This window comes from Desmodus rotundus, chromosome 9 (genome assembly GCF_022682495.2).
Source record: "Desmodus rotundus isolate HL8 chromosome 9, HLdesRot8A.1, whole genome shotgun sequence".
In the NCBI taxonomy this organism is placed as follows: Eukaryota; Metazoa; Chordata; class Mammalia; order Chiroptera; family Phyllostomidae; genus Desmodus; species Desmodus rotundus.
This window is the reverse complement of record NC_071395.1, coordinates 107,057,742-107,085,629: the sequence shown is the minus strand read 5'-3', so window position 1 is coordinate 107,085,629 and position 27,888 is coordinate 107,057,742. Positions and strand designations below refer to the sequence as shown.

Here is a 27,888-nt window from a genome sequence, read left to right as displayed (position 1 = left end):
CTATGCTTTTACACTGGAAAATCTTTTCCTACCCCCCAATAATATACATAATCACATGTATCTTTTCTTTTTCTTTTTTTTTAATTTTTTTAAAATTTTTATTGTTATTCAATTACAGTTGTATGCCTTTTCTCCCCATCCCTCCACCCAACCCCAGCCAAACCTCCCTCCCTCCCCCACATGTATCTTTTCTTTAAACGGATATCTTGTTGTAGTTGTAAATATGGCAGAAAAAGCCAAGCTCCGTGGGGTGAGCCTGCAGTGAGGGGCAGACAACTCAGCATCCTTCCTGGGAGGGAGGCTCCCAGCTTGGGCCCAGGACTAGAGAGGCTTTTCCTCTCTCCTCTAGGGCCTTTGGCTCTGTGAAATTAAAGTGAAAATGTCCCGAAAGGAGAGGTTGCTGCTCTCCCTAAGGAGGTAAAAGCCTGTCTCTGTGCTGGTCAAAGCGAGTCTCTGCAGATGCAACTCCACGGGGGAGGGGTGGCCAGCCACAGCGGCAGGAGGCCACCCTAGGGCTCCAAATGGTCATGGCACCGGGGGTCCCAGAGTCCTTCAGCAAAAGGACAGGAGTGCAGGCTGTTGGGAGCCCCTCCTCAGTTCCCTCCCAAGGTGGGTACTACAAGTTCAGGGGCTGGAAGGGGCCTTGTGTCCTTCTTACACCCTATCTGCTATCACAAGAGTAACAGTCGTTCTGTGCAGAAAACTTGGGGACCTTAGAAGAGGACAACGTGGGGAAAATAAACAAGGAGTGATAGGCATCTCGGTCACATTTCAGCCCAACAGTATCCACACATTGGTACTGTGCATCAGTCATTTATTTGCAATCGTAAAAACTAGCTCGGCTTGAAAAGCTTCCTCTTAAAGATGAATGGTGGTGCGTTTAACTCTGGAACCCAGAAGAGGAAGCAAGGGAGAAAGAGGGGACAGCTGGTGGCTGGTCCTCCTGTCACAGGCCCTCAGAGCTCACCAGTGTGGTGACCACTGTTGGAGACACCATGGGTCGGGGGGAGGTGCAGCACAACTGTAAACGGGTCCTGGGCGTCGTGCATTTATTCCTCCCTCACCAGCCATTGCCTGAAACGCCCGTTCCAGGCATGCAGTGCCAGTCTCAGCCTAATTGAGGCAGACACGGGTTCTGACACCAAGGAAAGTTGCCTGCGAGGTTGGGCGGATAGTGCTAGTGAGCTGTCTTATGGATAAAATCAGCTTCCGCCAGGATTAAAAAAAAGAAGGGTATCCCAAGGAAGGGGAACGCCTAGAAACAGGGTTTTAAGAGCATGGGTTTCATGCTGGTGTGGCTCAGTGGATCGAGTGCCGGCCAGCAGACCGAAAGGCCGCCAGTTCAATTCCCGGTCAGGGCACATTCCTGGGTTGTGGGCCAGGTCCCTAGTTTGACCAACCGATCGATGTTTCTCTCCCTCTCTTTCTCCCTTTTCCTCTCTCTAAAAAATTAAATAAATAAAATCTTAGGGGGAAAAAAAGAGAAAGCATGGGTTTCAAGGTCAGTCCATGAGGTCCTCCCTTCAAATGACAATGGCAATGCAATGGCATTGAGGCAGAGTCTGTCACTCTTTATGAAACTGAACAGATACAGGTGGCAGAGGATGGGGGTGCAACGAGGATCACCACCCCGTAGCCTGGGGCCTGGGTGGGTAGAGGGGCCATGACCCACTTAGGCAAAGAAGAGACGTGTGAAGGCTGAGTCTGCAGACCTTCCCGTCAGAGTGGAGCTGAAGCTTAGGTCAGGCTAGAGGTCAGCAGTTGGCTCAAGCAGCTAGTGGAGGGATGAGCTGGCCCAGGAGGGAATGCAGAGTGTGGCCAGAGGGCCAGCGAGTGGTTCTCTAGGGTCGAGGGATGTGATGGACGAAGAAAGCAGGACCAGCTGTGGAAGCAGCCTGGCATGGAGCTCACTGGATGTGCCCCTCCACACGAAGCAGCAAGTAGTCCCTGAGGAGCTGCGGCAGGGGGAGGTGGGCGGCGGCCTGTCGGCAGCGGTTACCCAACTGAGCTCGCACAGCCAGTCGGGCCAGGTGCTGCAGCCGCCTTGGCTGGTTCACCATGCTCAGGGCCGAGCTGTAGAAGGCTTCATGCTCCTAGCCAGGAGTGGAACAGGGTCAGATGGCCCAATACCCTTGAATCTGCCCTTTCAACTAGGGGCCACCTAGTGGTAGGGCCCTAGGATTTTGCCACATGTCAAATTTGGTGCATCCTGAAGGACTCAGATTCTGAGCCAGAGAGCTGGGACCACACTGCAAAGCCCTGTCTCAGCCATGTCCGCACCCACCCCACTCCAAAGAGTCAAAGTACCCGCTGAGTCAGAGGTGCCTGAGAAATGTGCAGATGCAGGCTGGAGAGGTGTGTGGGATTGGAGGTTGTTCTCAGCTGCTAGGGGATGAGGGGAGCCTAGGAACCAGGGGTTTTGCCCCGCCGGTCCTCCTCCAGCCCAGGGGCCCTCCTGCTGCGCCCTCTAGGGAGCCCGTCCTAGAGGGATAGGCCCAGGCCCAGCCTGCCTTTCCATCTCCCCCAGAGCACGGCATAGATCTGTGTCCTCGGGGCACACATACCTGCCACAGCGCTGGGAGCACTGCCTCCACCCAAGTGCCACCGGATGGCACACAAGGGTAAGCATTAAGCAGGACTTCCAGGGCCCGAGGAAAGTTGGCACAGTGTTTCAGCATCTGGGAATCAAAAGAGGGTCTCAGGGCACCATGCCTCTCCCAACCGGGGGTGGGAGTCTCATATTTTCCATGCCTCAGTTTACCCCACCTTCAAGGGTGCTCCACAACCTCCTGGTCCCAGCTAGTTTCCTTGGGACCTCTTTTTGCCCTTGGATACCTTCACCCATAGCCCTCACTGGCCCTTCTCAAGATGAGGCCAGACCTATGGTCACATAGCCTGAGCCCTGAGACCCTTGGCACCCTCCCTTCACCCGGCAGTGGGCCAATTCCATAGGCAGGCTCCCCCTACCCAGCTGGAGCCTCCTTTTCCAGGCTCTCCCTACGCACCTCAGGGTGCGCTGGCTGGGCCCCGTAGTCCAGCAGCGCCATGAAGAGGACCTCAGGCTCCCAGTTAGGAACGTCCTGGACAGCCTGCAGCGCACAGTCCATGGGCGTGTGCCCTGCTGCGTTGGGCACTCCAGCACAGGCCCCATGGCGCAGCAGCAGCTCGGCCAGGGCCCCGCAGCCATTGGCACAGGCGTTGTGCAGCGGTGTGTGGCGCTTGTGCCCGGCCACCCGGGCATCAGCCCCGGCCTCCAGAAGCCGGCGCACCGCAGCCTGGTGCTTCCAGCCACTGCCTGGGCCCTCAGCCCCAGCACATGCTGCATTCAGGGCCGTCTCACCCTGGCTGCTGCGCAGGCCCACATCGGCTCCATGCTCCAAGTAGAGAGCCACATGCTCCTCCAGGCCGCGTGCCGCCACCACGTGCAGGGGTGTCACCTCGCTGTCCCTCGCAGCAGCATTCACAGTAGCTCCCGCCTCCAGCAGCAGCTTGGCGCACCTGGGGGCAGGGCATAAGGTGCCACACCAAATCCTGAGAAACCAAGGCCTGGCCTGGGAGCCCCTCAGCCTGAAGCCATCCCTGACCCCCTTTCTTCCCATCCCCTGCACCTGGAGGCGAACCTGGTGGCCACCGTCAGACTCATAAGCCCCAGGACAGGCAGAAGAGCTGAAAGGCCCATAAAAGTCACCAGGAGCATCTTCAGTTTTCATTTGAAAATCTTCCACCCAAAAAGGTCACAGTGCAGCCAAGGACACACAGTGAGTTAGTGGCTACACCGGAATTAGCACTCACTGTCTCAGGCAGTCCTTCCCAGAGTCTCACCTGACTCCCCAGTCCCACCAGGGCCTCACAGTCTGGTCCTGAATCATTTGTCTCAACCTTTTAAAAAAGGTTTTATTTATTTATTTATTTTTAGAGAGAGGGGAGGGAGGGAGAAAGAGGGTGATGAACACACATGTCAGAGAGACCTCAGTCAAGGGCAGGATCAAGGGGTGATCCCAAATGCCCCGACTGGGACTCTGGGACATTGTGCCCTGACCGGCAATCAGCCAGGCAACCTTTTGATTTGTGGGATGATGCCCGACCCACTGAGCCACACCGGTCAGGGCTGTCTCCCAACACTTTGACAGCACGCACACACAACTGAAAATCCACTGGCATGTATGCTTGGAAACACAGAAAATTAAAAGAAGTCCTAGTATTTTCTTCCTGCCTCTGAACTTGAAGACCGCCCTTTCAGACAAGCCACACCCACTCCAACAAAAGAAGGCAGTGGGGGACCCACCTGCTTCACTTTCCTCTAAAGAGAATAAACAGAACCAAACAACACAAAGGAGATTTTAGGAAGCACACGGTTTTCACAGTCTTCAAGTTCCTGGAAAAGTTATAGGCCAGAACACTGTAGAGGCAAATTTTCATCATTAACCACCGTGGGGTAGGCCAAACACACAACAGACTAAATTAATGACGAAACTAACTAACAGTCACTCAGAGTTAAAAAGCCAGGATGCCAGTCACTGGACCTCAGAAGCAGGTCCAGCAACCCCAGCGAAACCCTGATGACCACGTGTGCTTCCCTCGCGTGGCCGAATCTCAGCTCTCCTGCAGTGCGGGCGTCCAGTAAGCACTTCGCTCGGGGCCAAGAACTGAATAGCAGCCAGTCACTCATAACTCCTGATTTTATTCCCTTGGTCAATTCTAATCATGGGCTAGTTTTTGTTTCCAAGTACTAAATCTAAATTTAGTAGGATTTCAGTAAGTGGAACTAGTCTCTCGTCACTTAAAAGGGTACATTCTAAAAAAAAAAAAAAAATGAAAGGGTAAATTCTGTAAAATGTACCACGTTGCCCTAAGAACTCAAGAAAGGGCTAAGGGGGTGGGGCGGAGAGAACAAAATAAAAAATAACAAAAGAAGGAAACAACAAGCCAAAAAGAAAGGGCTGAAAAATTTGGATCACTCTGTTCCATCCCTGACGTAGATTAAAGCAGGGGCGAGGTTCCCGGCATGGGGGCTCTGGAGTACCTCCCGGAGTGACTAAATCCTTACCAGGGACAGCCCTGTCTGTGGGCCTGATTTCCAAAAGGACACGGACCACCACATGGGGGGTCTGAGAGAGTGCTGACCTTCAGAAGGTGGGAGGAGAAAGAGGAGAAGCTGGGAATGAATGAGAGCTGTGTGGGGTTTCACACTAAGGTCGGGAAACACCAGGCTAGATCTTTCACTTTTTAGAAAATTTGTGCTCAGCAAGGGTATTTGTCCATAAGTCACACAGTTTATCAAGGATTTAAGATTTTATTAATTTTTTAGAAAGGGGGAGGGAGGGAGAGAGATAGAGAGAAACATTGATGTGTGAGAGAAACATTGATTAGTTGTCTCTCACAGGCCCCCAACTGGAGACCTGGCCCACAACCCAGGCGTGTGCCCGGACTGGGAATTGAACCCACGACCTTCCAGTTCACAGGCCGGTGCTCAGTCCACTGAGCCATAACAACCAGGGCTAGATATTTCTTGATGCTTACCTCAAAACAGCTAGGAGTGTACCTATGAAGGGTTCACAAGGGGTAAGAGACTGTAGTTGAAACAGGGTTTTCCCAAAAAGCAACAGGGCTTCTGCCTTCTGGGCTTAGCTGATATGACCTTGGACAAACCATTAAACCTTACTGAGCCTCAGTTTTGTCTCCCAGGTTGTTGTGAGGACATGAGAATAAGAGGTGCTTCTCCCTTCTCCTGGCCATGTGAGCTGCACACACCCTCGCCATGCCCTGGGCACTTACTGCAAGGACCCAGGCGCTGTGCAGAGGTGCAGGGGGGTTGTGCCTTCCTCCGACAACACGTTGGCCTTGGCGCCAGAGGTCAGCAGCAGCCGCACACAGTCAGACTGGGCCTGGGCACATGCCTCGTGCAAGGCTGTCCGGCCCCCGACCCGGGCATCCAGCTCAGCTCCTTGCCGGATGAGGTGGCGGGCACAGTCAGTATAACCTCGGGCCGCAGCGATAGTGAGGGGCACCGTCTGCTTGGTCTTGGGGGTCAGCACCCAGAACCCTGTGGAGAGCCGACAGCGATTGGGGCGGTGAACAGCTGATGTCGGCTTTCCCTCTGTACCCCTGGCTGAGCACACAAACTCTGTGCCAGGCTGTGCCTGTGGAAGGGGCTCATTCAAGCCCTGATTTCGGAGTGGGAATTGGAACAGACTTTTAGAATAGTTTGTCAATCTGTAGCAAAACACAGTATGTGAGTCACAGAAATAAAATTAGTTGTTCTTTAAAACAGTAAGGGCAACTAAGGAAGGGGAATCCCGTTAAGGAAACCTCTGGGTCTTTGAGCTGCCGATGGAGTTCTTGCCTCTTTTGGTTCCCTTGGGGATGGGGGAGAGTTACGAACAGGAGGTCCTGGAGCTGAGCTTGGAAACAGGCAGTGAGCAGAGATGAAGGAGCCGAAGTTCGGAGTTCCAGGACACTGCTGGGGTGGGGAAGGTGGGGGAAGGCTGGAAGGAGAGAGTGAGAGGTGGGGGAGGGAAAGGAAGAGGGATGAGAGGGTACGACCATGGCGCTGGTGTTGGACGCAAATTGTGGCAACAGCGGAGGACCTGTGTAAAGGGCATAGATGCCTGATATCTGACTGTCAGTTGTCTGCATCACGGCAGAGTAAGCCCTGGGCTTCCTAACTCTTGGGTAAAGCACGTTTTACTTATTATTAGAATTGAAATAAGGCCAAAGGCCATTTGAGAGATGATGGACATGCTGCAGGATGAGACCGGGATGTCTTGGGCAGGGTCACATCTCTAATAGTGAGAGACAAGCAGGAATTTGGAGCCTGTGGTGACCGTAAGAACATACGCTCTCCAAGGATTTTGAATCCCCAAGCCCCGGGGTGGGGTTGGAGGCAGCCTCCTGTCAAGTAAACGGGGTAATCTGAATTGAGGAATTTGGTTTACATGGACAGACCCTCTGGTCAGAATAGATCCTAAAGAAATCAGCTGGCAAGTACTCAAAGATGTTCACCATATTGCTATTTAAAATAGTTTTTAAAAAGGGAGCCCAATCTAGGCCTCCAGTCTATTTTCAGGCCTCATATAAATCACGGCATACCCCATACAGCAGAATTTATGCCCCTATGTAAAATATTATGTGTACTTATGGTTATTGACATAGGTTACATGAAAAAAATCAGGTTATAAAATAGCATATTGATTATATTTCTATGGAAGAAAAAATATTCATGTGTGGATATATATTCATAGAAAAATTGCACTAGAATTTAATTGTGTTCCTATGTAGTTAATATACGTCAATATAACTTTAATTCTGATGGAGCATGCAAGCCACTACCCCTGCCTCATCTCCGTTTAGGGGAGCTAGAATGGGCAGTGGGAAGAAATAGTGTAGTTTATGTTCCAGAGGGAGGGGATGGGGCTGAGATGTTCCCCGCCTCCCGACCCACACCTCTTCCCTCTCCCTCCTCTTCTGCCCCCACCTGCTGCTCCCTACCCTGTTCAGGTGACCAGGCCAGCTGGTTGCTCACAGTCTCCACAATCATGTTGGCGGCGTCTTCATCTTGGAACAAGGCTTGAACCTGTTGCAGGTCGCCAGAGAGCAGGGCATTGTGGACCGCTGGGTCTCGGCAAGAGTGACGTGGCCTAGTGAGTCGGGCCCTGGAACTTGGGGGGCACCTCTGACCCCGGCCCCGCTGGGCTGCTGCCCGGCGCCGGTCCTCCCACTCCAGCCACTCTCGCTGCAGGCGGAGAGAGCGCAGTGTGGAAGAGGTAAAGGGGAAGGTCTCTCTGGCCATGGGAAGGGGTGCAGGGACCCGGCCAGTGGCAGCTGGGCAGAGCCTTGGTGACTACCACCCTTGTTCTGAGGAGCCACCCTGCCCCCTCACCGGTGATCCAGGGAGAGCAGCAGCTGAGGCTATAAATAGGCTCTTTGCTCTCTGGTAAACACATTTGCCCAGAGTCCTGATCCTGGTGCGGAGAAGGTGTTGGGCCCACCCCCACCCACCCAGGCGTAGGGCCAGCCCCTGCCCCTGCCGATGCCCTCTAGTTGTGCAGCAGGCCCTCAGATGAAGCCATCTCTGCACCACAGGGTCCCCATCCTCCCACTTCTCAGGAGTGAGCACCTTGGTTGGCGGGTCTAAGGTGAGTGAAGCTGTCAGTCAGGAAGATGGACAGGGCAGAGAGGAAGAGCCAGAGTCCCCCAGCCTCTCTGATGTTGGCTGGAGGGCAGGCTCCAGCCCTGGAGAGAAGGGCAGGTAGAGACAGTTCAAACAGCTCTTCCCAGCATCTGCAGTAGTAGCAATAGCTCTGCACACGATGCACAGGGCTTAACAATATTTAACTCATTTATTTATTTATATTATTTTTAGACAGAGGGGAAGGGAGAAAGAGGCAGAGAAACATTAATGTGTGGTTGCCTTTAGTGCCCCGAACTGGGAACCTGGCCCGCAGCCCAGGCGTGTGCCGTGACTGGGAATCGCACCCATGACCCTTTGGTTCACAGGCCAGTGCTCAATCCACTAAGCCACACCAGCCAGGGCTTAAATCACTTATATCCATCTTTACTTGTTGACCATACTTCTGGCTCCCCCAGGTAAACAGTAAACTTGGTGTTGATAATAAAGTATAGAATCAGGCTAATTATCACACTTGAACACCTCTAAGATGGGTGGTCTAATGTCTGTTTACCAATGAGGAACTAAGGCTTAACAAAGTAAAACTGCTTGCTCAAGGTCACCGCTTGTGAAGGGTGGAGCCAGGACCAGGACCCTCCCTGGCCTGGCTGTACAGATGGTGCTGCACATTGGCTCTAGCTGCTGCAGCCACCTGAGGGCGAAGATGTTGAGAGCCTCTCCCCACCCTCCAAGCCAGGCAACATGGTCTCTAGATACCACCTCCAGTGAGTGCCCCACCTCCACCCAACCCCGGCTCCTAAAAGGGCTCTTGTGCCTGCCTGAGGACCAAGGGCTTGACCTTGCAACTCTGGGGTCTTCCGGCCAAAGAGACCTTTAAGCCAGGAACCCGTGCACTCAGGAGAAAGCTGCTGTGCTTCCAGGAGCCTCTAGGGGGAGGAATGAGGCTGTGAAATAACAAGAGCTGGTGTGGCTGCCAAGCCTGGGCAGGGGAGGCGGGAGGGATGCCAGCTCGCGCCTGGGAAGCTCTCCCAGCCTGGGAGCTCACTCAGCGTGCGGGTGGGCTGGCCCCTCGGAACAGGCCTAGCCCCATCCTGCCTTGGCTGCAGTGGCTGGTGTCTTCTTCAGCACTGGAGGCTCCGCCTGGCTCCTCTGCCCCTGCCTGTCCTTCCCTCCTGGCTCTGCAGCAGCCCCTGCCCGGTTATCTTGGACTTCCTCCTCTCCCTGGCCCCTCACACAAACCACTTCCAGTTCCCATGCCCACATTTTCAGTCACCACCTCAATGTTTTCAACTTGGACCAGCCCAGCCTCCTACCTGGTGTTCCTTCCTCTGTGTGCCCCCCGCCTGGCTTCACTGCCTAAATTGATCTAACTAAAATGGTTAATTCCCAGCTTGGAAACGTCTGCTGACTTCAGACACCTCCCCTCTCCATCTGAACCCCAGGTCCTTGGTTTGGCCTCCTGTCACATAGCATTATCACCGTGGCCCCTCGCCCTGCGCTTCCGTTCCCTCTGTTTGGAATTTGCTTCAGACTCATTCCTCAAAGTCCACCTCAAAGGTCACTGGCTCTGGAAGACACCCCTGCAGCAGCCCCAGGTCCCCCAGTCTCCTGGCTCCAGGCACTCCCAGTGCATGCACTTTGTAAAGCCCGTCCCAGTGTCCTGCAGGCGACCATCCGCCGTGCGTGGTGTGGGCTCCAGATGGCGCTCTGTACTTATTCAGTGAGGTTTCTGGTCCCAGCAGCGCCTGGGGCACAGTAGTTCTTGAGGGCACGTGGTGTTCAGGGGCCCTGGGCGCAGAGCAGCCTCACCTCTTAGGTGTAGTGCATTGACCGAGGGCCTCTGGTCCCTGCCAAGGCAAACACTCATCTGTCTGCCCAAGTGGGTGGCAGCTGCCTGGGCCATTTCCAGCATAGCCCTCACCCTGCTGTGCACCAGCTCCAGCCCCAGCTTCTCCGTGGTGTTCCAGGGTGGGGGATCCCAGAGGGATGAGGTCATGCACAGCTAAGGCTCCACGATCCTCAGAGAAAGGCGCCTCTATGCACGCAGCAGTGATTAACCCTGTTGGAACCCATTCAGTGTTTTAATTGCCCCGCCAACGGCCTGGCTGAGCACCCACAGCTAGGTTCCCAGGGTTGGGAGCTGGCAAGGTGGGGTGGGTGTCCCCTCCCTTCTGAGGTGACAAAAGGTGGTGAGGCACACAATAGGCATGGCGTGTGGGGCCCGTGACTGTGCTGATCTCCCCAGCCTGTGTGCCACCTTTTGTCACCCAGGCCTGGAGGTGCTCTGACTACAGCTCAGTCCCCAGAGAGACCATGTGTTCTGTCTTCAGTCCTTAGCCTTAACTTCCTGAGGTCGGAAAAACCATCCTTCGTGTTAACCTCCCGAGGCCTTTACTCCAACCCACACATTAGCCCACAGGGAGCCCAGTTCTACCAGCAGCAGTGCCAGGTGATTGGACACCCAGCCTGACTTCTTGGAGCCCAGAACCCGTGGGGTAATGCAGTACACCACCAGAAACCAGGGCGTCAGTCAGGACTGTGAGCAGTAGAGACCAGTCTACGGCCATGCCACCCTGAACATGCCCCATCTCTGATCTCAGACGCTAAGCAGGGTCGGGCCTGGTTAGTACTTGGTTGGGAGAGCAGTAGAGACCGGGGATCAAAGGGGTTGAACGGGAAAGGGTGCTGCAAGCCAGGGGAATGGGGTGGCTTAGATACAGGAAGACCACATGGCCCCGATCTAAGCTACAGAGGCAGAGCTGCGGAGTTCGCGGCGGGTAGAAGAGAAGGAAGCACATGGTCTGCTCAGGTAGGAAGGCCAAATTTCTCTAAATGCATTTCTCTAAAAATGCATTTAAAAAATGAAGGAGAATAGGCCAATGTCCTGTGCAGAAGAACTCCAAATAGCCTATGCGAACGTTCTTCCATGAGGAGGGGATGTAACCCTCATGTCTTATGTGTGGACCACACACAGCGACTCCCCCCAGAGAGGACGGTGCGGAAAGGGAGAAGGACCAGTTCACAGAGAACCCTGACAAGGCCTGTCTCAGCCAGGCCATCACGGCCGACATCAGCCCTTGACATGATGTGATGAGAACAGCACCTTACCTCCGTGGTCTTGCTCCCAAAACATACAACCCAGTGTAATCATGGAAAAAACAGCAGGTAAATTCCAGTAGGGGGCGCCCTATTACATGCCTGAGCTGCACTCTTCACAGCCGTCAAGGTCCTCAGACAAGGAAACTCTGAGACAGCAACAGCCAAGAAGAGCCTAAGAGACACGGTGACCAGATGCGACGTGGGACCCTGGAACAGGGACGGGGCAGCTGGAGAAAAACTGAGCGAGTCTGAAGGACGCCTGGAGTTCGGTTACTAATCACAGAGCAACACGTTTCTTCAACTGCGACCCAGCTACCATACTAACATAAGATGTAGTAAGAGGGGGAACCGGGCGTGGGGTACTGTGGGAACTCCCTGTAATATCTTTGTAATAGTTCTATAAGAATAAAACTGTCTAAAAGAAAAACAGTTATTAAAAAAGAGAGAGAGAGAATGAGTGGCTTGGCTCTGCGTGGCCAAGGCACCACCGGCCGGGCGAATGGGACAGGCAGCAGCACGGATGGAGAGGCGAGGGAAGCAGTGAAGCAGGCAGCCGCTTTGTTTCAGAACAAGGTGTCATCGCCCTGCCCCTGCCCCACACCTGTGGGCCTTGGACACAGGTAACCTGGGCAGCTACAGGCCTCAAGAGACAAGGTGGAGGGAAGTCTGAGTGTGTTCCTTCGCGGTCCACAGGGGCAGACCGCCATGCTGCGGTGTGGGTGCGCCAGCTCCTCAGCTGTACAGGGACTAGGGTGTAAAGGGACCAGGCCCAGTGTCCTCTGAAGTCAAGATGAGTTGGGAGAGCAGAGCACCTCCGCTGCTGACAGAAGGAGAAGGACGCACCCCAGGGCCTGGGGGACAGCAGGACAGGCGAGCCGGCCTTGGGCTGAGTTCCGGTATGCTGAAGAAGACCCAAAGTGAGAGCGGTGCGGATTCCAAGTGATGAGGGTGTTCTTGGGGACGGCATCGGGGCGGTGAGAAACCTCAGCAGTCCCGAGCTTCGCCTGTTCTCCAGTCACGCTGTCTTCCTCCTGCGTGGGCGTGATCAGACACAGCGCCTCTCCTGCTCATGGTGGGTGCCCCGCCTGGGGGGCGTCCCAACTGCTGCTCCCACTGAAGAAGTCCTCGGGAAGCTCACTCAGGAGCCCGTCCAGGTCATCTGCAGGGGGGATGGAGAGGGTGGGCAGACTGAGTGATAACATTAGGGCTGCGTGTGACTCCAGCCTAAGGCTCTTGCCTTTTAGGAGGGTCTGGGCCTGGCAGCACAGTCAGGAGGTGGCTCTTCCTGGGCAGCAGTGCCTGGGCCAATAGGCCTGACACTGGCCTGACCTCCACCTTCCCTCTGCTCCCCTCAGACCCACATGTGACAGGAGGCAGAGCAAAATGCCTGGGGCCCTTCTGCTGAGAAGAAAGAGCCTTCCCTTGGGCCTCAGTGGTTCCTCTCTTTCCATCCACAGGCACAATGCCTGAGCAGAAAGGCTTCAGAGGTCCCCTGGTGCAACCCTCTCACTGGACAGCGGGAGACACAAGGCTGGGGAAAGCCATGAGGTGCATTCAGAATCCCAGTGCACTAATCTGGCTTCTCGACCGAAGAGTGGGAGACGTCATCCCCTCCCCCAAAGTACCCTTGTGGCCGCAGGGAATAAAAGTAACTGTTCCTGACTGGTCCTCAGGCGGGGTCTTATATCTGAGAATTTGGAAGCCAAGCTGAGCTCAGTAATCCCCACCGCTCCTATTATCGTTAACAGCAGCAGCTAACACTTACTGAGCGCTTGCTCTGTGCCAGGCACAGGGCCACACATTACACGCATCACTTGGTCTCACAGTACCCCTTCACAGGGCATCTTGTGGTAGTTCCTGTTATAGCCCCCACTCTACCGCAAAGAACAGGGTTTAAAGAGGTCAAACCACTTGCTTGGATGAGCACACTTAGGCTCCATCTGATACCACAGTCACAGCTTCTAACAGAACACTCCTGCCCAGTGGGTGGGATCAGGCAGCCATAGGAGTCACTCAGGCTGCAGCTACACCTGCAGGGCCGAGCTCCCAGTCTGCACAGCGCACGCGACAAACTGAGCTGCTAGAAGGACAGAGTGTTTGGGGGCCCTCAAAACTTAATTAGGGCGACCAGCAGCTGTTCTCAGGCAAGGACTGGCATTCGATTACAACGGTAACAGTTGCTCCTCACTAGCTACATTGTGACTGGGGAAACACTATGTTAAATGAAGGGAAATGAGCAGTCCGGAAACTGGGATCAGTCAGAATGAGCATTTGTGTCTCTGAGCCTTGTCCGGCCACCACTAGCAGCGTCTGCTTGGCAGGTCTGTCCCTGCGGTGCAGATGTGACACCAGCTGCAACATTCTGCAGGCCATTCTCCTCACTCCTGTTCCATGACCCCCAGCAGCCTTCTGATGATGGCTTCACTTGTCATCAAGCTTACTGACAAGGAGAGAGTGCAAGTTTCCAAAGAAGATTCCAGCATAAGGGACACTTTTTCACAGGATATAAATAAAAGGGCTTTGTGGTTTTTCAACTGGTCTACTGTGAACTTGCTTAATGTGGAGATGCCTACCTATAATCCCAGGAACTTTGGGGCCAGACGGGGTTGAATTTATGGAATCAAAAGGCTCAGGACAAGACCTGGACTGTGCTGGCTTCACCTGGGCGGTGCTGCCTCCTGAGGAACAAGCTGGTCTTCCCTTAGGACCTCTGTGTTCGGGCCTCTCAGATCTGTATCCCGGTCCCACACTAGCCACGTGGATGTCTGACTCCTCAGCACTGCCTGGAGGGCCTCTGAGCTTAGTCGGGATGGGAACATCTGCCTCTGTGCTCTTGCCATCAGCCCACAGAAGACCCCAGGGGTGGCACAAGGATGGGGTCCGTCTGCCTCCTCCTTGTGGCTCACAGTACATGGCCTAGAGGTGGGGGGACCAGTGGACCACACTCTGGCGTGGCCCCTGTGACACTGTTCATCAGTTTGTGGCCTGCAGGTTCACCAGAGAAGAGCCCACGTCTGATGTCTCTAAGATTCCATAAGATCCAAGGATTCATGGGAGGAATAAGATGTCAAGAGGAAAGTCAAGCAAGTCAAGAGGAAATAGAATTTTTTTCCTTTTTAATTTTTAAAACATTTAATTCATTTTGAGAGAGAGGGGAAGAGGAGAGAGGGAGAGAAACATCAGTGTGCGAGAGATACATTGATCGGCTGCCTCTCACATGCCCCAAATGGGGACCTGGCCCATAACCCAGGCACGTGCCCTGGCTTGGAATCGAACTGGCGACCTTTCAGTTCACAGGCCAGCACTCAATCCACTGAGCCACACCAGCCAGGACAGAAGAATTTCTTTTGCTCCTGGGTGGTCTGACTGCCTTACCTGCTTCTGGGAGTTCTTCGGGGGATGTCCCTGCCTCGGGGTTCTGTGCTGTTCTGAGGTCTTCCCGGGGCCTCACAGTCTCAGGCTGGAGGCTGCCACAGAAGTCACCTGGATCCTGGGGACAGAGGATCTGGTTACCAATGCCTGTGTCCCTGCAGCCCCTGTGGACAGTACTGTCCCCACCCAGACCACCTCAGAGGAGTAGGCAGGGGCTCAGGAAAGACAGGACGGAGGAGTGTGACAGGGGCCAGCCACCTCCGCCCACGCTGCAGGGAGGGAGCTGAAATACCAGACATCTGAAACAGCAGATAAATAAAAACACAAAACAGAAACAAAAAACCTTTTGGCGTTTTTTTTCCCTAATTCTACTTTTATCTGATGTTTTAGGAAATCTGTGTAACTGGAGGAGAGAGTGAAGGGGCCATTCAGAAATATGTTGAGGAGTTAGCCTGGGATTAAGAACTAGCTGTTGCCCAGGCCGGGCAGCTCAGGTGGTTAGAGTTTCATCCTGACACACCATGTGTGCGGGTTCGACCTCCAGTCAGGGCACATACAAGAGTCAACGAATGAATGCATCAATGAACGACAAATTGATGTTTCTTTCTCTCTCTCTCCCCCTTCCTCTCTCTAAATCAATAAATAATTTTTTAAGCATTTTATTTATTTTTATAGAGGGGAAGGGAGGGAGAGAGAGGGAGAGAAACATCAACGTGTGGTTGCCTCTCGAGCACCCCTACTGGGGACCTGGCCTGCAACCCAGGCAAGTGCCCTGACTGGGAATGGAACTGGCGACCCTTTAGTTCTCAGGCTAGCACTCAATCCACTGAGCCACACCACGCAGGGCAATAAATAAAAATTGTTAAAAAAAGAATTAGCGTCAATAATCCCCAAACTAGCTAATATATAGACAGGTAATTAAAATTAGTAACTAAACCATTAACCGTGGTTAGCTCTGGGGAATGGGAGTGGAGAGGTTAAGTTTCATGTTTTCCTTTATTTTGTACCATTTCAATTTTTTTTCAATGAGTATGAATGACTTGAAATTTAAAAGAAAAATAAAGATGATTTTTTTTGAAGTGGCGTGCTTGCAGGAGAATGTGGAAGGTTAAGCAGAAAGATGTGGGAAATGGAAGTAGCAAGTTAGAGCTAAAGGTGTCACTTGACTGGAAGTCATTGGTTCTAACCCACTCGTTTTCTAGATGAAGCAACAGCTGGGGAGGGGACAGGCCTTGCCAAGGTCACATTACAAATCACTAGCAGAGTGAGAATATGACCCAGGTCTCTGACCCCCAGGCCAGGCCACGAACCCAGCCCAGGATCCCAGGAAGTGTGGGGGTGGCCACAGGGGAGACGTCTGTCAAGCCAAGTCCAAGCTCTGTGCTTTCACCCTGGAGTGCAGCTGCCTGGACGCCCAGTTTCCCTCAATTCTCGAAGAGGGGTGTCCCCACCTGAGTTCTCTGTGGGGATCCTCTCACTTAGCAAGGACGAAGAGCAAGTGCTGGCTCACCTGACAGGCCATTCGAAGCTCACTGTTCTCTGCACTACCACCTGTGGTAGATCTGACCCTCAGTCACTTACGGAGGGCCACCCCCCGATGGACCCTCACCTGGTTAGTTCTCAAGTGACTCCTATCCTTTCCGATGTTCAAGCCTGCCATTAGACTCTCAGGGATCACCCAGACGCCAGCTGTTCCTCTAGGTCCTATTACTGTGCCATCTGGCAGGCAGCTGGACTAGGGACAGGAGGAGGTGGTCCTGCCTCCAAAGGTATCTCTTCTAATCAGGGTGGAGGAGGGGAAGAAGTCAGAAGACCCAGGCAGAAAGAGGCCAATCCCCATTCCACCTACTCCTCTTACCTTGGGGAAAGGCTGAGATGGCTGGAGGAAGTTCCCCTCCCCAGAATCTGGGCTGTAAATATGGACCAGGTTGTTGGGCGTCACATTGAGGTAGTGGTTTCGGAGCGAAGGAGAAAACACCCCAATCTGGAGTCAAGGAAAGGGAAAAATCAGTGTCTTGAGAAAGCGCTGGGTGCTGCTCAATGGCCACCTGGCCCCGCCTGCTTCTCCCTTCGTGGCCTCTGCACCAGGGCCACTCAAATCGCTCCTGCCTCAGCCCTGGTGTCAGAGTAGGACTACTCACCACACCCCCCCTCCTACCTGCACAGCGCAAACCCCCACCCACCCACCCCCAGAGTATGGGTTCAGGTCTTCACTCGGTTCTAGGAAGCCAGGGTCCAGCACTAGCCCAGCTACTCCCTGCCTGCGTCCTGGGAGGGGAGAAGCCACACACACAGCTCGGGGGGCTCCTCCAGGGCAGGAGGGGTGGAGAGCAGCTCCCCATACCTGCTTTAGCAGCAGCACTGAACCAGGCTTCAACTCATTCTGGCGGGTCTCAAGCAGCAATCTGTGCACTGTGCCCTGCATCTCTCCTGCAAACACCACACGGCCCATCATCAGGGTCAAGGGCAGCAGAGTGACTGGTTTGGGCCCTGGCTAGAAAGCGGGCTGCTCACTATTTCAATTTTCCCAACTACCAACAGAGAGGGTGACTCCTCATCTCCTGGCCCCAGTGAAGGCCCCTCATCAGACACTCCCAGGACCTAACTCCTCACCCGTGGGGTCCTTGAAGACCGCACTGGCATCCCTTGTGCTCCGAGTCAGGGACTTGATCATCACTGCCATGTGGGGGGCCTTGTTCCCAGGAAGCTGCTTCAGGGCTGCCTGGTTGCAAAGGAGAGGCATCTGCTGAGCCAGCCATGCCCCAGCTGTAGGTTTCCCACGTGTTCTAGGGCAAACTGGGAGGTGGGGGGAGTGCAGGGGGGCAGGGGGCAGAGTACAGGTGTGACGACACCTGTCCTTTGTGGAGGGCAAAGGGGCAGTTCAAGGGCTCACCTCATCTTCCTTGGGCAGGCCTTCACTTCTCTCCCCTGCCCCTTTCTTTTCTGTCTGTGTATTTGTACAGAGCACTCTATCACGGCAGGCCGAGGGCAAGGGCGGGTCAGCACGTGCACTGCCGTGTGTCTGCCCATGACCCCTGACCTCTGAGGAGCTCTGAGGGTAGCAGTGTGCTCGCCCCCACCCTCCCCAGGGCCTGGGTGTGCAGAGACATGCCCGTAACACAGCCACTCCTTTGGCCTGTGCCCAGCACTGAGGACAGCAGTGGACAGGTGGGCGAGTGGAAGGCACGACAAAGGGACTTCACGCTGTCATTCAGGAAAGAGCCCGTGGTGAGAGGGCGCAAACAGAAGCCCCATTCCCAAGGTGGAGGAGGGCAGAGGGTTGGTGACAAGGACAAAAACGGGCTTCCTTACAAGTCTCAGCACCCAGGACCCTTACCTTCCGCAGCACCATGACGATGCTGTAGGTGCAGAGGAAGCAGGCGGGGTCTCTCTCATCCAGGCCCAGAGCAGATTTCATGGTCAGCCAGGGCCCTCGCCCAAAATCGTCCTCCACCGATGCCTGGGAACTAGTGCCAATCTGGCACCACAGAGCAGAGGGGAGCCTGCATGACCGCGTCCACCTTGCTACAGACCTCGACTAGGCTGGGGTGGAGGTGTGCACGGGAAGGGCGGGTCCGCCACAGCGTTCCCTCTCATTATCTCCAAGGTCAGAAAATGGCGTGAGGTCTTGTTGCTATCACCTCGCATCCACTTAGTGGCGATATCAAAGGTACTCTTCACTTTATTTTAAATCAGGTCCTGACTGTAATTACATTGCAGCAAAAGGCTATCCATGCTCATTTCTTGTATTAGACTTGAAAAGTCTCAGGGCTAGGGAGCCCCCACAGACACTTATAGGCTTGCAGAGTGCCCTAGCCATTGTGAAACCAGTCGTATTTTATTTGGGATGCCCCTGGCTTTAATTATTAACCTTCTAATATCAAAAAGTGCTTTGATTCAGTTGAGTATTTACTGCTTTGGACCTGACGTGGACTGCTGGGCTGGCGGAGCTGCAGCATAGAGAAAAACTGCTAGAGTGAGTCAGAAGCAACAGTGGGCCTGAGGGCGGAGGTCAACCCGAACTCCAGGCAGAGGGAGGCTGGGTGTCACCACTAAAAGCAACCCACGGGAGGCCAGCTGAAGGCAGATCCCTCTCAGCCTGATTCCCAGAAACATGAGAAGGGCTCCTGAGATACAAGTTCCCAACACTTATTACATTCTTCTCCCAAGAAAAGAGGGACTTAGCTGGGCCTTCCTTAGATGGGAAAGAAGGCAGGCTCATGGATCGGTTATCACCTGGCTGGCATCAGGGTGGGCTTCACTTCATGCCAGTAAAATTGCCACCTCCCCAAACTGCCTTCCCCATGTGCCCTTTGGCATGTGACCCCAGGGAACAGGCCTAGTAGCATCAATTCTGATTCTTGACTCCTAAAACATGCAGGTATGTCCCTCGCTCTTAAATGACGCCCAGGACGTTAACATTTGCACAGAATCAGTTACCTCTGTCTGGAATTTAGCCAGAGCACCGTGAGTCGGCGTGTGGGGCGTGGAAACCATGATCTCCTCCAGATTTTTCCCACTGTGCTGCCAGGGGAGAGAGAAGAAGGTGAGAGCAAGCTCAGCGGCTGTTATTTACAAGTGCAGCCTCTTGTCTGGGTTACGTAATGAGTTCAGGAAACTATCAGAGACAATTAACACATATTACATCTCTCCTAACAAAGTCTCAGGAGCTTGTTGGTGGCTTAAAAAAGATGCTTTGGAGATCGTTTTGGGAATGTGAGGAAGCTGGAGCTGGCCCAGGAGCAAAACCCAGAGCTTTCTGAAGTGGGCAATGACCTGAATAGACAGGCCTGTGATATGCAAAAGGACAGCTTTTGCCAAGCCCCTTCTGAGGGACCTAACCCTTCCCTACAGAAATCCAGCCCAGGACGAATGTAGATGGCCTCCTCGGATTTCTCTTGAAGAGCTAGGGTAGAGCAAGTAACAAGGAGAAACTGTTTCAAACACCTTGAAAATGCTAGGAAAGGGGTGCACCTGCCATGATCTGCTGAGATCCAAACTCTCAGCACAGCCTCAGCTTCCCCTTGAGGACTCCACACACGAGTCACAATGAACGGTTCTGTGGCTCTGAGACTGTCCTGCTCTTAGGTCTCTGTGCCTTTGCACAAACCCTTCTCTGCCTTCCTACCAAGTCCAGCTTTCCATCACCCACAGCTGTTAACCTCCCACTTATCCATCCAAAGCCCACTCGGCAAGCCCAAGGAGCCCAGGGCCTCTCGCCACCCAGGAAATGTGCATTTTATACATAATCTTTTGTTTGCATCTGCTTCTTCTACTAGAAGCTCCTTAAGACAGGAACTATCTCTATTTTAATCTGTATTCTCAGTTCCAAGTAAATTGCCCAACTTAGCGAATATGAGTGAATATTCCTGCCTCGGTGCTAGCAAACAGTAGGTGTGCAACAGACGTCTGAAGACTGTGAAGGTGAGCATCCCTCTCCTGGGTGGTTTTTCAGGCACTCCTTGGGAGTCTTCCTCCCCACTTCTTTTGATTCTTCCACAGATCTGAAGACCCCCCGCTCTGCACTTCCCCAAGGAGTGAAGATATTCTGGGACCGGACAGTGCTGGAACCCTGCTTCTTTCCCTTGCCCCCCGAACATCCTGGATGGCCCTGGCTTCTGCCAGGGAGAAGCTGCCACTCACTTGGTGAGGCAGGATCCCTGCTGGGCCTGGGAAGCGGCGTGTTTTGGCATGGGTGGTGGTGCGCATCGGCTGCTGGGGTGTGCGGTTGGCGGCAGTGACCAGCTGTACCAGGTGGTTGGTGACTATGGGCGTCTGCAGCACTGCTTGGGGAACCAGGGGGCAGTGAGGGCCCTTGGGGGTGCTGACAGGAGACTCAACAGAAGACATTGGAGCTCGGGGCTGTAAGGGCCCCCGAGGGAAAAATCCAGAGACAGCCCTGGAGGGAGTAGAATAGTTTGAGTTGGGAGTTCGTGGAAAACTGGGTTGGCCACTTAAGTGGGCATTTGGAGATTGGAGTGACTGACTGGGGACACGATTTTGAGGGCTACTCTGAACAGGCCTGCCAGCAGCTGGAAGAGGCGGGGGTCCTCGAAGCGGGGAACCTTTGGGACAGGCTTCCCAGTGGGGTTGCTGAGCAGGAACTGTGGAGGCAGTCCGGATGGGAAGGTTACCCACGGCAGCAGGTCTCACGTGGGGCTGCGGGGACCTACAATAGGCAAGAGGATCTGGAGGCTGGTCCTGGGCTGGCATGACACCAGTCATGTGGGCGGCAAGCATGGGCCCCTTTAGGCAAGATTTGCTCAGATCGGCTACCCGAGCCTTTTTAGCCAATAGTAAGTCTTCCCGCTGTCCAGTGGGTAGAATTCTGGTGGCCTCACTGTTCACTCCAGGTTCCAGCTCCATGCCAGGCCCTTCCACCTCCATACTTGCCAGGACCTTATCAAATTCATCGTGTTCAGGTCCCTTGCTACCAATCACCTGCTGTTTGCTCTCAAAGGGAAGCAGGGAGTGAGAGGCTGAGGACTGGGCTCTTGCTGGCTCTTGGAGCGCTTCTGCCAGCGTCGCTCTCCTCTGACTGCCAGTCCAGCTGCTGGCAGCTGGGACAGGCCTCAGCGGGCCTGTTCTCGAGGAAGGCGCACCCCTGGTGGCCCTGAGCATGCTGGGGGTCGGAAGGCAGAGTCCCAGGCTTGGTAGGCCCAAAGCCTCTGGGGAAGCAGTGGGACATGGTGGCAGTGGCCCAGAAGACTGTGCCTGTGCTGTCTCTTGTGCCCTGGAAGGGACAGGTCTGAGACACCCAGCATTCACAGGTCCTGAGCCAGCAAACTGGTTCTCTGCGTCCTCCACAGCAGACAAGAAATCCTGCAAAGAAGTAGAGACAGTGGGAAATCAAGAAACACTCTGCTTCCACTGTTTCAGGCAAGTGGTGTGTACACGTGTGCACATATACACAAGCAAGAAACCAAGACATGGGAAGCAATGGTGGAGTCTCACCTCCTTTGACCTTGCCCATGAGCCCACCAGCAGGATTCTACTGGAAACATTCCCAGGCTAAATCTTCAAGTAGCCTCTATGTCTTCATTCAATCTCGAGTCGGGGCTGGGAGGTGCGGGGTGGGCAGTGGGGCTAGTTGGGGGAGCAGCAGGAGAAGCAAATGTGCCAGGGCACCAAGGAGTCAAACAAGTCACCCACAGTCACAAGAAGACTATCTTTTTGGTGTCCAGCTGGTCACGCTGCTTGTCCTCAGCCCACTCCTCACCCCCAGTGCGCGCGCACGCCCCCTGGGTAAGCCAGAGAGGCCTAATAGGCAGAAGTTAAATATAGCTTTCAGGCAAGTTAAATTAAGTATGGATTCCAGTTGGGAGGCAAGGTGAGATTGACACCTGCAAGAGCAACAGACCTGTTCCGAGGGTGTTTTTGAGTCAGAACTGCTGATTTAACTGACAGGAAGGTCCCCACGGCCCCCACCCCCGGCTGCCGCGCTGGATTGTCTGGCCTAGGGAAAGGTTTCTTCCGGCTTCGTGTGTTATCGGGAGAGTTGCAAACTCCAGCACTACCTTAGGAGTTAGCAGTAAAATTATAATAATAATAATAATAATAATAATAATAATAATAATAATATCAGAACTACTGCAACAATCAAATCCTGATGACCCGGGGAGTTGATGAATCCCTTTTCTCACGAAGAGCGCACTTTTAGACACAATGCCACCTAACCTGGGAAGGGGGAAGGGACTGGTTAGGGGACAGAAACCTGAGCTGTCGGAGTCCTCCCCTCATTTCATGACTAGCCCAGCTGTCCTACCACCACCCGTGAGACCCAAGAGGGTCACTTTAATAGCCACTTTTCGGCCTGTAATCATCACGCATCTCAAAAGCTGAAGGACAAAGTCAAGGACACATCTCCTCGACAAAGCTGGCAGTTTTGTGTTATTTGTAAAAATAACAGTCGAGTCCCTAAGTGATAACAAAAACATCTAACATTTGAAATCTCACTGGGTGGCAGGTACCATGTAAACATTTTACCAGAATCCTCTCAATGAATTCTCACACTGGCCCTATGAATAGCTACTGTTATTATTCCTGTTTTTTGGATGCAGAAACTAAGACTCAGGTTCAGTAACTTCACAGAACCAGCACCAGAACCTGTATGTGCCCTTGTCACTATGTCGTAGGACCTCAATGAATGGACTGATTTTTTTTTTAAGAGGTCTGACAAAAGGTCATTTTTCCCCTTCAAACCTCATGTGCCAAAAGCCTCCAAGGAAGGGGGGTATGGTGTTGGGGCTGGTGGAAGGGCCCCTGATGTAGCAATCACCAGCATACTCAGCACAAATTAGGCATTTGGACAAATTCTAAATGTGATTTTTTGAAAGCAAAGAGCCAAGAGACGAAAAGCAGGTTTGAATGGCCTGTCATCAATATATGATAGAGCGATTTTATTCTGTAAGCACAGTTTAGTAGTTTCCATGTGTGTCAGACTCAAGTCAGGGGTCCAAGCCCCCCTCCTGGCTGTTGGTCCTTTATATTTTTTAGTCCCCTTCCCCTTGCTTTGTTTTAAGTAGGTTAATTTACCTTTTTAGGCTTTACTCACTGAAATCCTACTTCTTTGTGAAAAGGACTTGAGGTGGCCATTTTCGGCGCCCCAGATGAAACCATATCCTTTAGATCTAAGCGGGAAGAGAGCTGCGGCCATCACTGCTTCAGTGATCGCTAGTCTCCGGCTGCACCCAGAGGTTAGAAATACCCCTGCCTGGGTCCTTCCCCAGCAATGATGATTTAATTGGCATTTGGCAGGGCCTCAACAGGGCTGATTCTCACGTGCCAGCTTCAGATCTAGTTAATCCCTCATCTTCCGAGGAGAGACGGGGAAGGAAAGAACATCTGAGGCAGAAGAATGCCTCGCATATTGCAGAAGAGAGCACGGAAGACCAGAGAGTGAAGTAATTTGCCCTTGGCGTTCCCAGGCCTCCTGCCCTCCTGCAAATGTGTTGTCCCTGGCTCTCCATTGTCCCTGCCTCAAGTATGTCATCGAGAAGGTGAATCAAATCATCCACAGACACAGCTTCCAGGCAACGGCCTTTGTAATTTAAACGTATGACAAGTCTCTCTGGCTTTTTACTTGTTTGGAAGACAGTTAAATAGGTTCACATTTCTCCTCATTCCTCAGCCTCTCACAGACCAAAAACAATGTGCATATCAAGTAAAAAGGGGTCGGGGAAATGGCTTCAAAATGTTCTGGGCCTGGGCGTCTACATCGTAAGACCTCCCGGGATCACCAACACTTCCTTACCTCATCCTCAAACTCCTCTTCCACAGCAAAGAGCTTCTGCAGACTGCATGCCTGCAAGGTAAACAAAGCAATTGAGGTTGGAGGAGGAGAAATACTGTTGGCAAGTACATTCTGTCCTCACTCTGCTTCTTCCCAATTCTAACAAGGCCAACAAGTGTGCTGTTTTGGGTTTGTTTGTTTTGCTAGTGTTGGGGGAGGAATAAGGGATTCGAAGAGATGGGATCTACTTAGAGACTTAGATGATTTCAAATTCTTTCTCCATAAAATAATCCAGTCAGGTCCATTTGCACTGATCTTGGAAGAGGAGGGAAGCGGCAAAGGAAAGGCTGCCAAGGGAAGCACGGGTCGTTTTTTAGACTCAGCACTGCGCCAACGGGCATAAAGGTTTTGCAACAAAGGTCCGGCCTGAGGGACCTTTATCAAATACAGTGCAAGCATGCCTACCACAGTGGCCTTGTTTCTGAGAGCCAAGCCAGGGGTTTCCTTCTATCTAACCCCATGCCCAAAGGCTAGGGCCCCAGGAAGGTGGGATGCCCCAGTCCCCAGTTCCTTCTTCCGGAGGCAGCAAGGCTGCAGTGGCCAGCTCTGAGAGATGTGCGTCAAACTCAGAGCCAAGGGTTGTGCCTAACCCCAGATGCTCGAGTAGCAAGACGTGCAGTAAGGTGTACCTAACCCCAAACGTCCAAGGCTCAGACGGACGAGTTGCGGGGAGAGGGTCGGGCTCAGGCGGAGTGACTCGTGATTGCACCGGGAAGGAGGCGCAGGAGTTCCGGAAAGAAACGGAGGCCCAGAGGGAGGTGGGTGGGGAGAGCCTTCCTAGGGTCTGCGGGGCGTCCCTGCCAAGTTGTGACTCGGGCCCAGGTCTCCCGACCTCGCTGAACTCTCACCCAAACCCTAAACCGGCCCTGCTGCTCGCCCGAGTGAGGGGCTGGAACCTAGAAGGCACTCCCCGGGCCCCAAGACCCAGAGGCCAGGAGGCCCCGGGCGCGGCATTACCATGGTGACGGCGGGTGGGGTTCGGCCAGAGGTTTAGTCGGACAGGCCCCAACTCAAGTGGTCGCCGGGGCCTCAGACTTGGCCGGGCTCTGCGGCGAGGTCGGAGAGGTCCTTGCTACTGGGGCACGTACGAGCAGAGCCGTAGTTAAGCTGAGGGCCGGTGCCGTAGGCCGCTTTCGAAGCCGCCGCCACTCCGGCGTCTCCGCCCTCTTAAAGGGGCGGGTCTATTTTTATCCGGCCGACACAAAGGCCCTCCTTCCGCCAGTCTTCCGCCCCGGCCTTAAAGGGAAACTGATAGGCTCTCGGTCGCCCCCTAGCGGCCGCTCGGGCCGGATCGGCTAGTTCTACCCGCGGTCCAGTGAGAGCAAGTTTGACGATTTGGGCCCACTACGCCCAATTCTGCCCACCCTCCTCTCTTGTGTTAAGCACACTAGTCATTGTGTACTTGAGCGGGACTCTCATTCACACCAGAATCCACCCCGTTGGTTTGTCTGTTCATCTCTCATCCCTCCAGCCATCAGTCCATCTCTCTATCTTTGCAACATTTATTAAGTAAAAGCGTTCGTAGTCTTACTCTTCTCAGCCTTCATGTTTCAGCTTAGATCTCGGATCTTCCCCGTCGTCCATTCTCTCAGCTAACACCCCTCCCGCGTCACTATTTCCTTTTCAGCACTACACTGTGTGTCTTTCTCACTAGAATATGAGCTCCCTGAAGGCAGGGACCTTATCTGGCTCCTTCAAGTTTGTATCCCCAGCACCTAGCACAATGCACAATAGAGTTATTGAATGACACAATGGCTGGTATGTATTGGGCACAGCGCTTGACACTGGGGATAGAGAAGTGAATGACTACTTGTGCCCTGAAGTTCACAAGTCAGGGAGACACCGATCGAAAGATAGAGTCCAGGAGAGTTGTGCAGAGAGCTGGGCAGGGGCCTAGCAAGCTGGGAAGGCCAGCTTTTGTCCCTAAAGCCTACTGTGGTTCATGACCCTCAGTCCAACCTCAGTTTCTCTTTCTGCTGGTCACTAGAGGGCTAGTCAGGATGGTAGCTAGGGCTGCATAGTTTTGAGGGCTCAAGAGGCAGGAGGAAGGTCATTGATTCCAGTTCTTAACCATCTGATCTGAGCCAACCCTGAATCTTCCCCAGGGCGGTCTGGCCTGGTTTTACTTCTGGCAGCTTATGGCTTCCATCATAGCTCCATGTGGACCAGTTTACTTGTCATGCGTCATAATAGAGGCCAGAATGGCAGTGGGAAAGGGAACCTGGACTCCTAACTTCCATCCAAGTTAGGAATCCCCTCAAGGCCTCTGTGCTTCTGAACTGGGGGACAGAATCCCAATCCCCCCGCCCCCCATTTACAGACCTCCTCTCCTCACAGGAAGCCCCAGACATAACCCATCCCACACCACTGTGGATGGTCCTGGAGGCCCAGCTACAGGGCTCCCTCTGGATCCGACCTCTGTCAGCTCAGGCTGACGGGAGATCACAGAGCCCCAAGGCCGAGAAGAATAGTGATAACTCCTATCCACACCATATGCTACCCCTTCCAATGATAACCAATAGCTCATTTTGTCAGAACGAAATTCCTGTAAAAACTGAGGGGCAGGTGTTACTTCACCGATTAGGAAACTGAGGCCCAGAGAGGGAAGGGATTCTCTCAGGATTCCCTCAATGGTGGATCTTCTGGCTAGAAATCCTATGCTTTCTGCATCACCTTTCTAAGTTAAGTACACTTGGCATCTGTCGCCCCCACCTCCTGTTAGAACCTGGATGGGGGTGGGGCCAGTGGCCAGATCAAATGGAAAATGTGGACCTGCGACATTTTGAAGAGGGCCTGACAAGAAACAGCATGGAGGCTGTCTGTGGTTTTAGAACTGGAAAGGACCCCCACGCTGAAGGGTTCTCCCCCAAATCAAATGTCTTCTCTTTCTTAGCACTGTAATCCTAAAGGTAAAGACCAGGTCTCCATGGTGATGAGGCCCAGGTCCCCTTCCTTCTCTTAGAAGAAGAGTTAGGGGGCTGAACTCCAATAACCAGGATTTAGGGTAATGGAGAGTCATAAAAGGGAAGGGGTGGCCCCGGCCCGTGTGGCTCATTGGTTGGAGCATTGTCCCGTAACCAAAAGGTTGCAGGTTCAGTTCCTGGTCAGGGCACATGCCCAGGTGGCGGGTTTGATCCTGGTCTGGGAGCAGGCACGTGCAACCCTGGTCTGGATGTGTATGGAAGGCAGGTAACCAGTCGATGCTTCTCTCTTGCTTTGATGTTTCTCTCTCTCCCTTCCTGTCTCTCTGAAAGCAATGAAAAAAAAAAAAATGTCCTCAGGTGAGGATAAAAAACAAAATAAAAAGGAGCCCTGATGGGTGTAGCTCAGTTGGTTGGGCATTGGCCCACAAAGCAAAAGGTCACCAGTTCGACCCGGGTCAGGGCACACATCAGTGTTTCTCTGCCGCTCTTTCTCCCTCCCTTCCCCTCTCTCTAAGAATAAATAATTTTGTTTTATATCTAAAAAATAAAAAGGAAGGGGTGAGTTCAGGGAAAGAGAGAAGTGGGTACTGGGGCTTGGGCAGCAGGACGCACACCAGGAGACACTAGATCGTCAGCTGTGAAGTGGGGTACAGAGGGGAGTGAGTGTCATGAGAGGGTCTCAACGATACTGTGACATAACCTAGAATAATAGCAACCACTATTCCTGAGCACTTCCCGTGTTCCAGGCAGGATTCTGAGCACTTTACAGGTGCCAACTTACTTGATCATTGTAACAAGTTTCAAAGGAGGTGCTAGGGTCACATCTGCCTCACAGAGGAGGAAAGTGTCGGTGTCTTGCCCCAGCGCCCATAACTAACAGGGGGTAGAGCCAGGATGATTAACCAGGCAGCCTGGCTCCAGCATCCACAGGCTTAACCTCTACGTTATTTTGCCTCTTACAGTTCCAAGGAACTGGGTTCTTAACCTGGGAATTCAAGAAGTGTAAGCTCCCTGTAACTAAGTGCAAAACATCATGTGCCTATGCACATGTGCCTCGTTCTGAGAGAGTTTAT

At 53.3% G+C, this 27,888-nt stretch overlaps 2 protein-coding genes across 2 annotated transcripts; both read right to left on the bottom strand.

Annotated features, from left to right (window-relative positions):
- Positions 1–203: 203 nt before the first annotated feature.
- On the bottom strand, positions 204–7,901 carry ASB16 (ankyrin repeat and SOCS box containing 16). The gene is made up of 5 exons (XM_024553880.3): positions 7,489–7,901; positions 5,776–6,043; positions 3,006–3,498; positions 2,565–2,678; positions 204–2,093 (listed from the first exon to the last, which is right to left on the bottom strand). Exons 1-5 carry the CDS (start codon positions 7,787–7,789, stop codon positions 1,908–1,910), a joined length of 1,362 nt encoding a protein of 453 aa, XP_024409648.3. The 5' UTR covers positions 7,790–7,901; the 3' UTR covers positions 204–1,907.
- A 3,330-nt stretch (positions 7,902–11,231) lies between these two features.
- HROB (homologous recombination factor with OB-fold) lies at positions 11,232–25,028 on the bottom strand. Its single transcript, XM_045189996.2, has 10 exons — positions 24,849–25,028; positions 23,853–23,903; positions 20,243–21,421; positions 19,040–19,123; positions 17,937–18,077; positions 17,213–17,321; positions 16,944–17,029; positions 16,458–16,583; positions 14,603–14,717; positions 11,232–12,386 (listed from the first exon to the last, which is right to left on the bottom strand). Exons 1-10 carry the CDS (start codon positions 24,849–24,851, stop codon positions 12,295–12,297), a joined length of 1,986 nt encoding a protein of 661 aa, XP_045045931.2. The 5' UTR covers positions 24,852–25,028; the 3' UTR covers positions 11,232–12,294.
- Between the last annotated feature and the right edge of the window lie 2,860 nt (positions 25,029–27,888).

Coding starts and splice junctions, on each gene's coding strand:
- ASB16 (XM_024553880.3), bottom strand. CDS start 7,789: ATGGCCAGAGAGACCTTCCCCTTTACCTCTTCCACACTGCGCTCTCTC. Junction 3,499..5,775: donor ACAGCGCCTGGGTCCTTGCA/GTAAGTGCCCAG, acceptor CCCTGCCCCCAG/GTGCGCCAAGCTGCTGCTGG. Junction 2,679..3,005: donor CCCAGCCAGCGCACCCTGAG/GTGCGTAGGGAG, acceptor TTTGATTCCCAG/ATGCTGAAACACTGTGCCAA.
- HROB (XM_045189996.2), bottom strand. Junction 21,422..23,852: donor AAGAGGAGTTTGAGGATGAG/GTAAGGAAGTGT, acceptor ACTTCTTTGCAG/GATTTCTTGTCTGCTGTGGA. Junction 14,718..16,457: donor CATCTCAGCCTTTCCCCAAG/GTAAGAGGAGTA, acceptor CTCTGTCCCCAG/GATCCAGGTGACTTCTGTGG.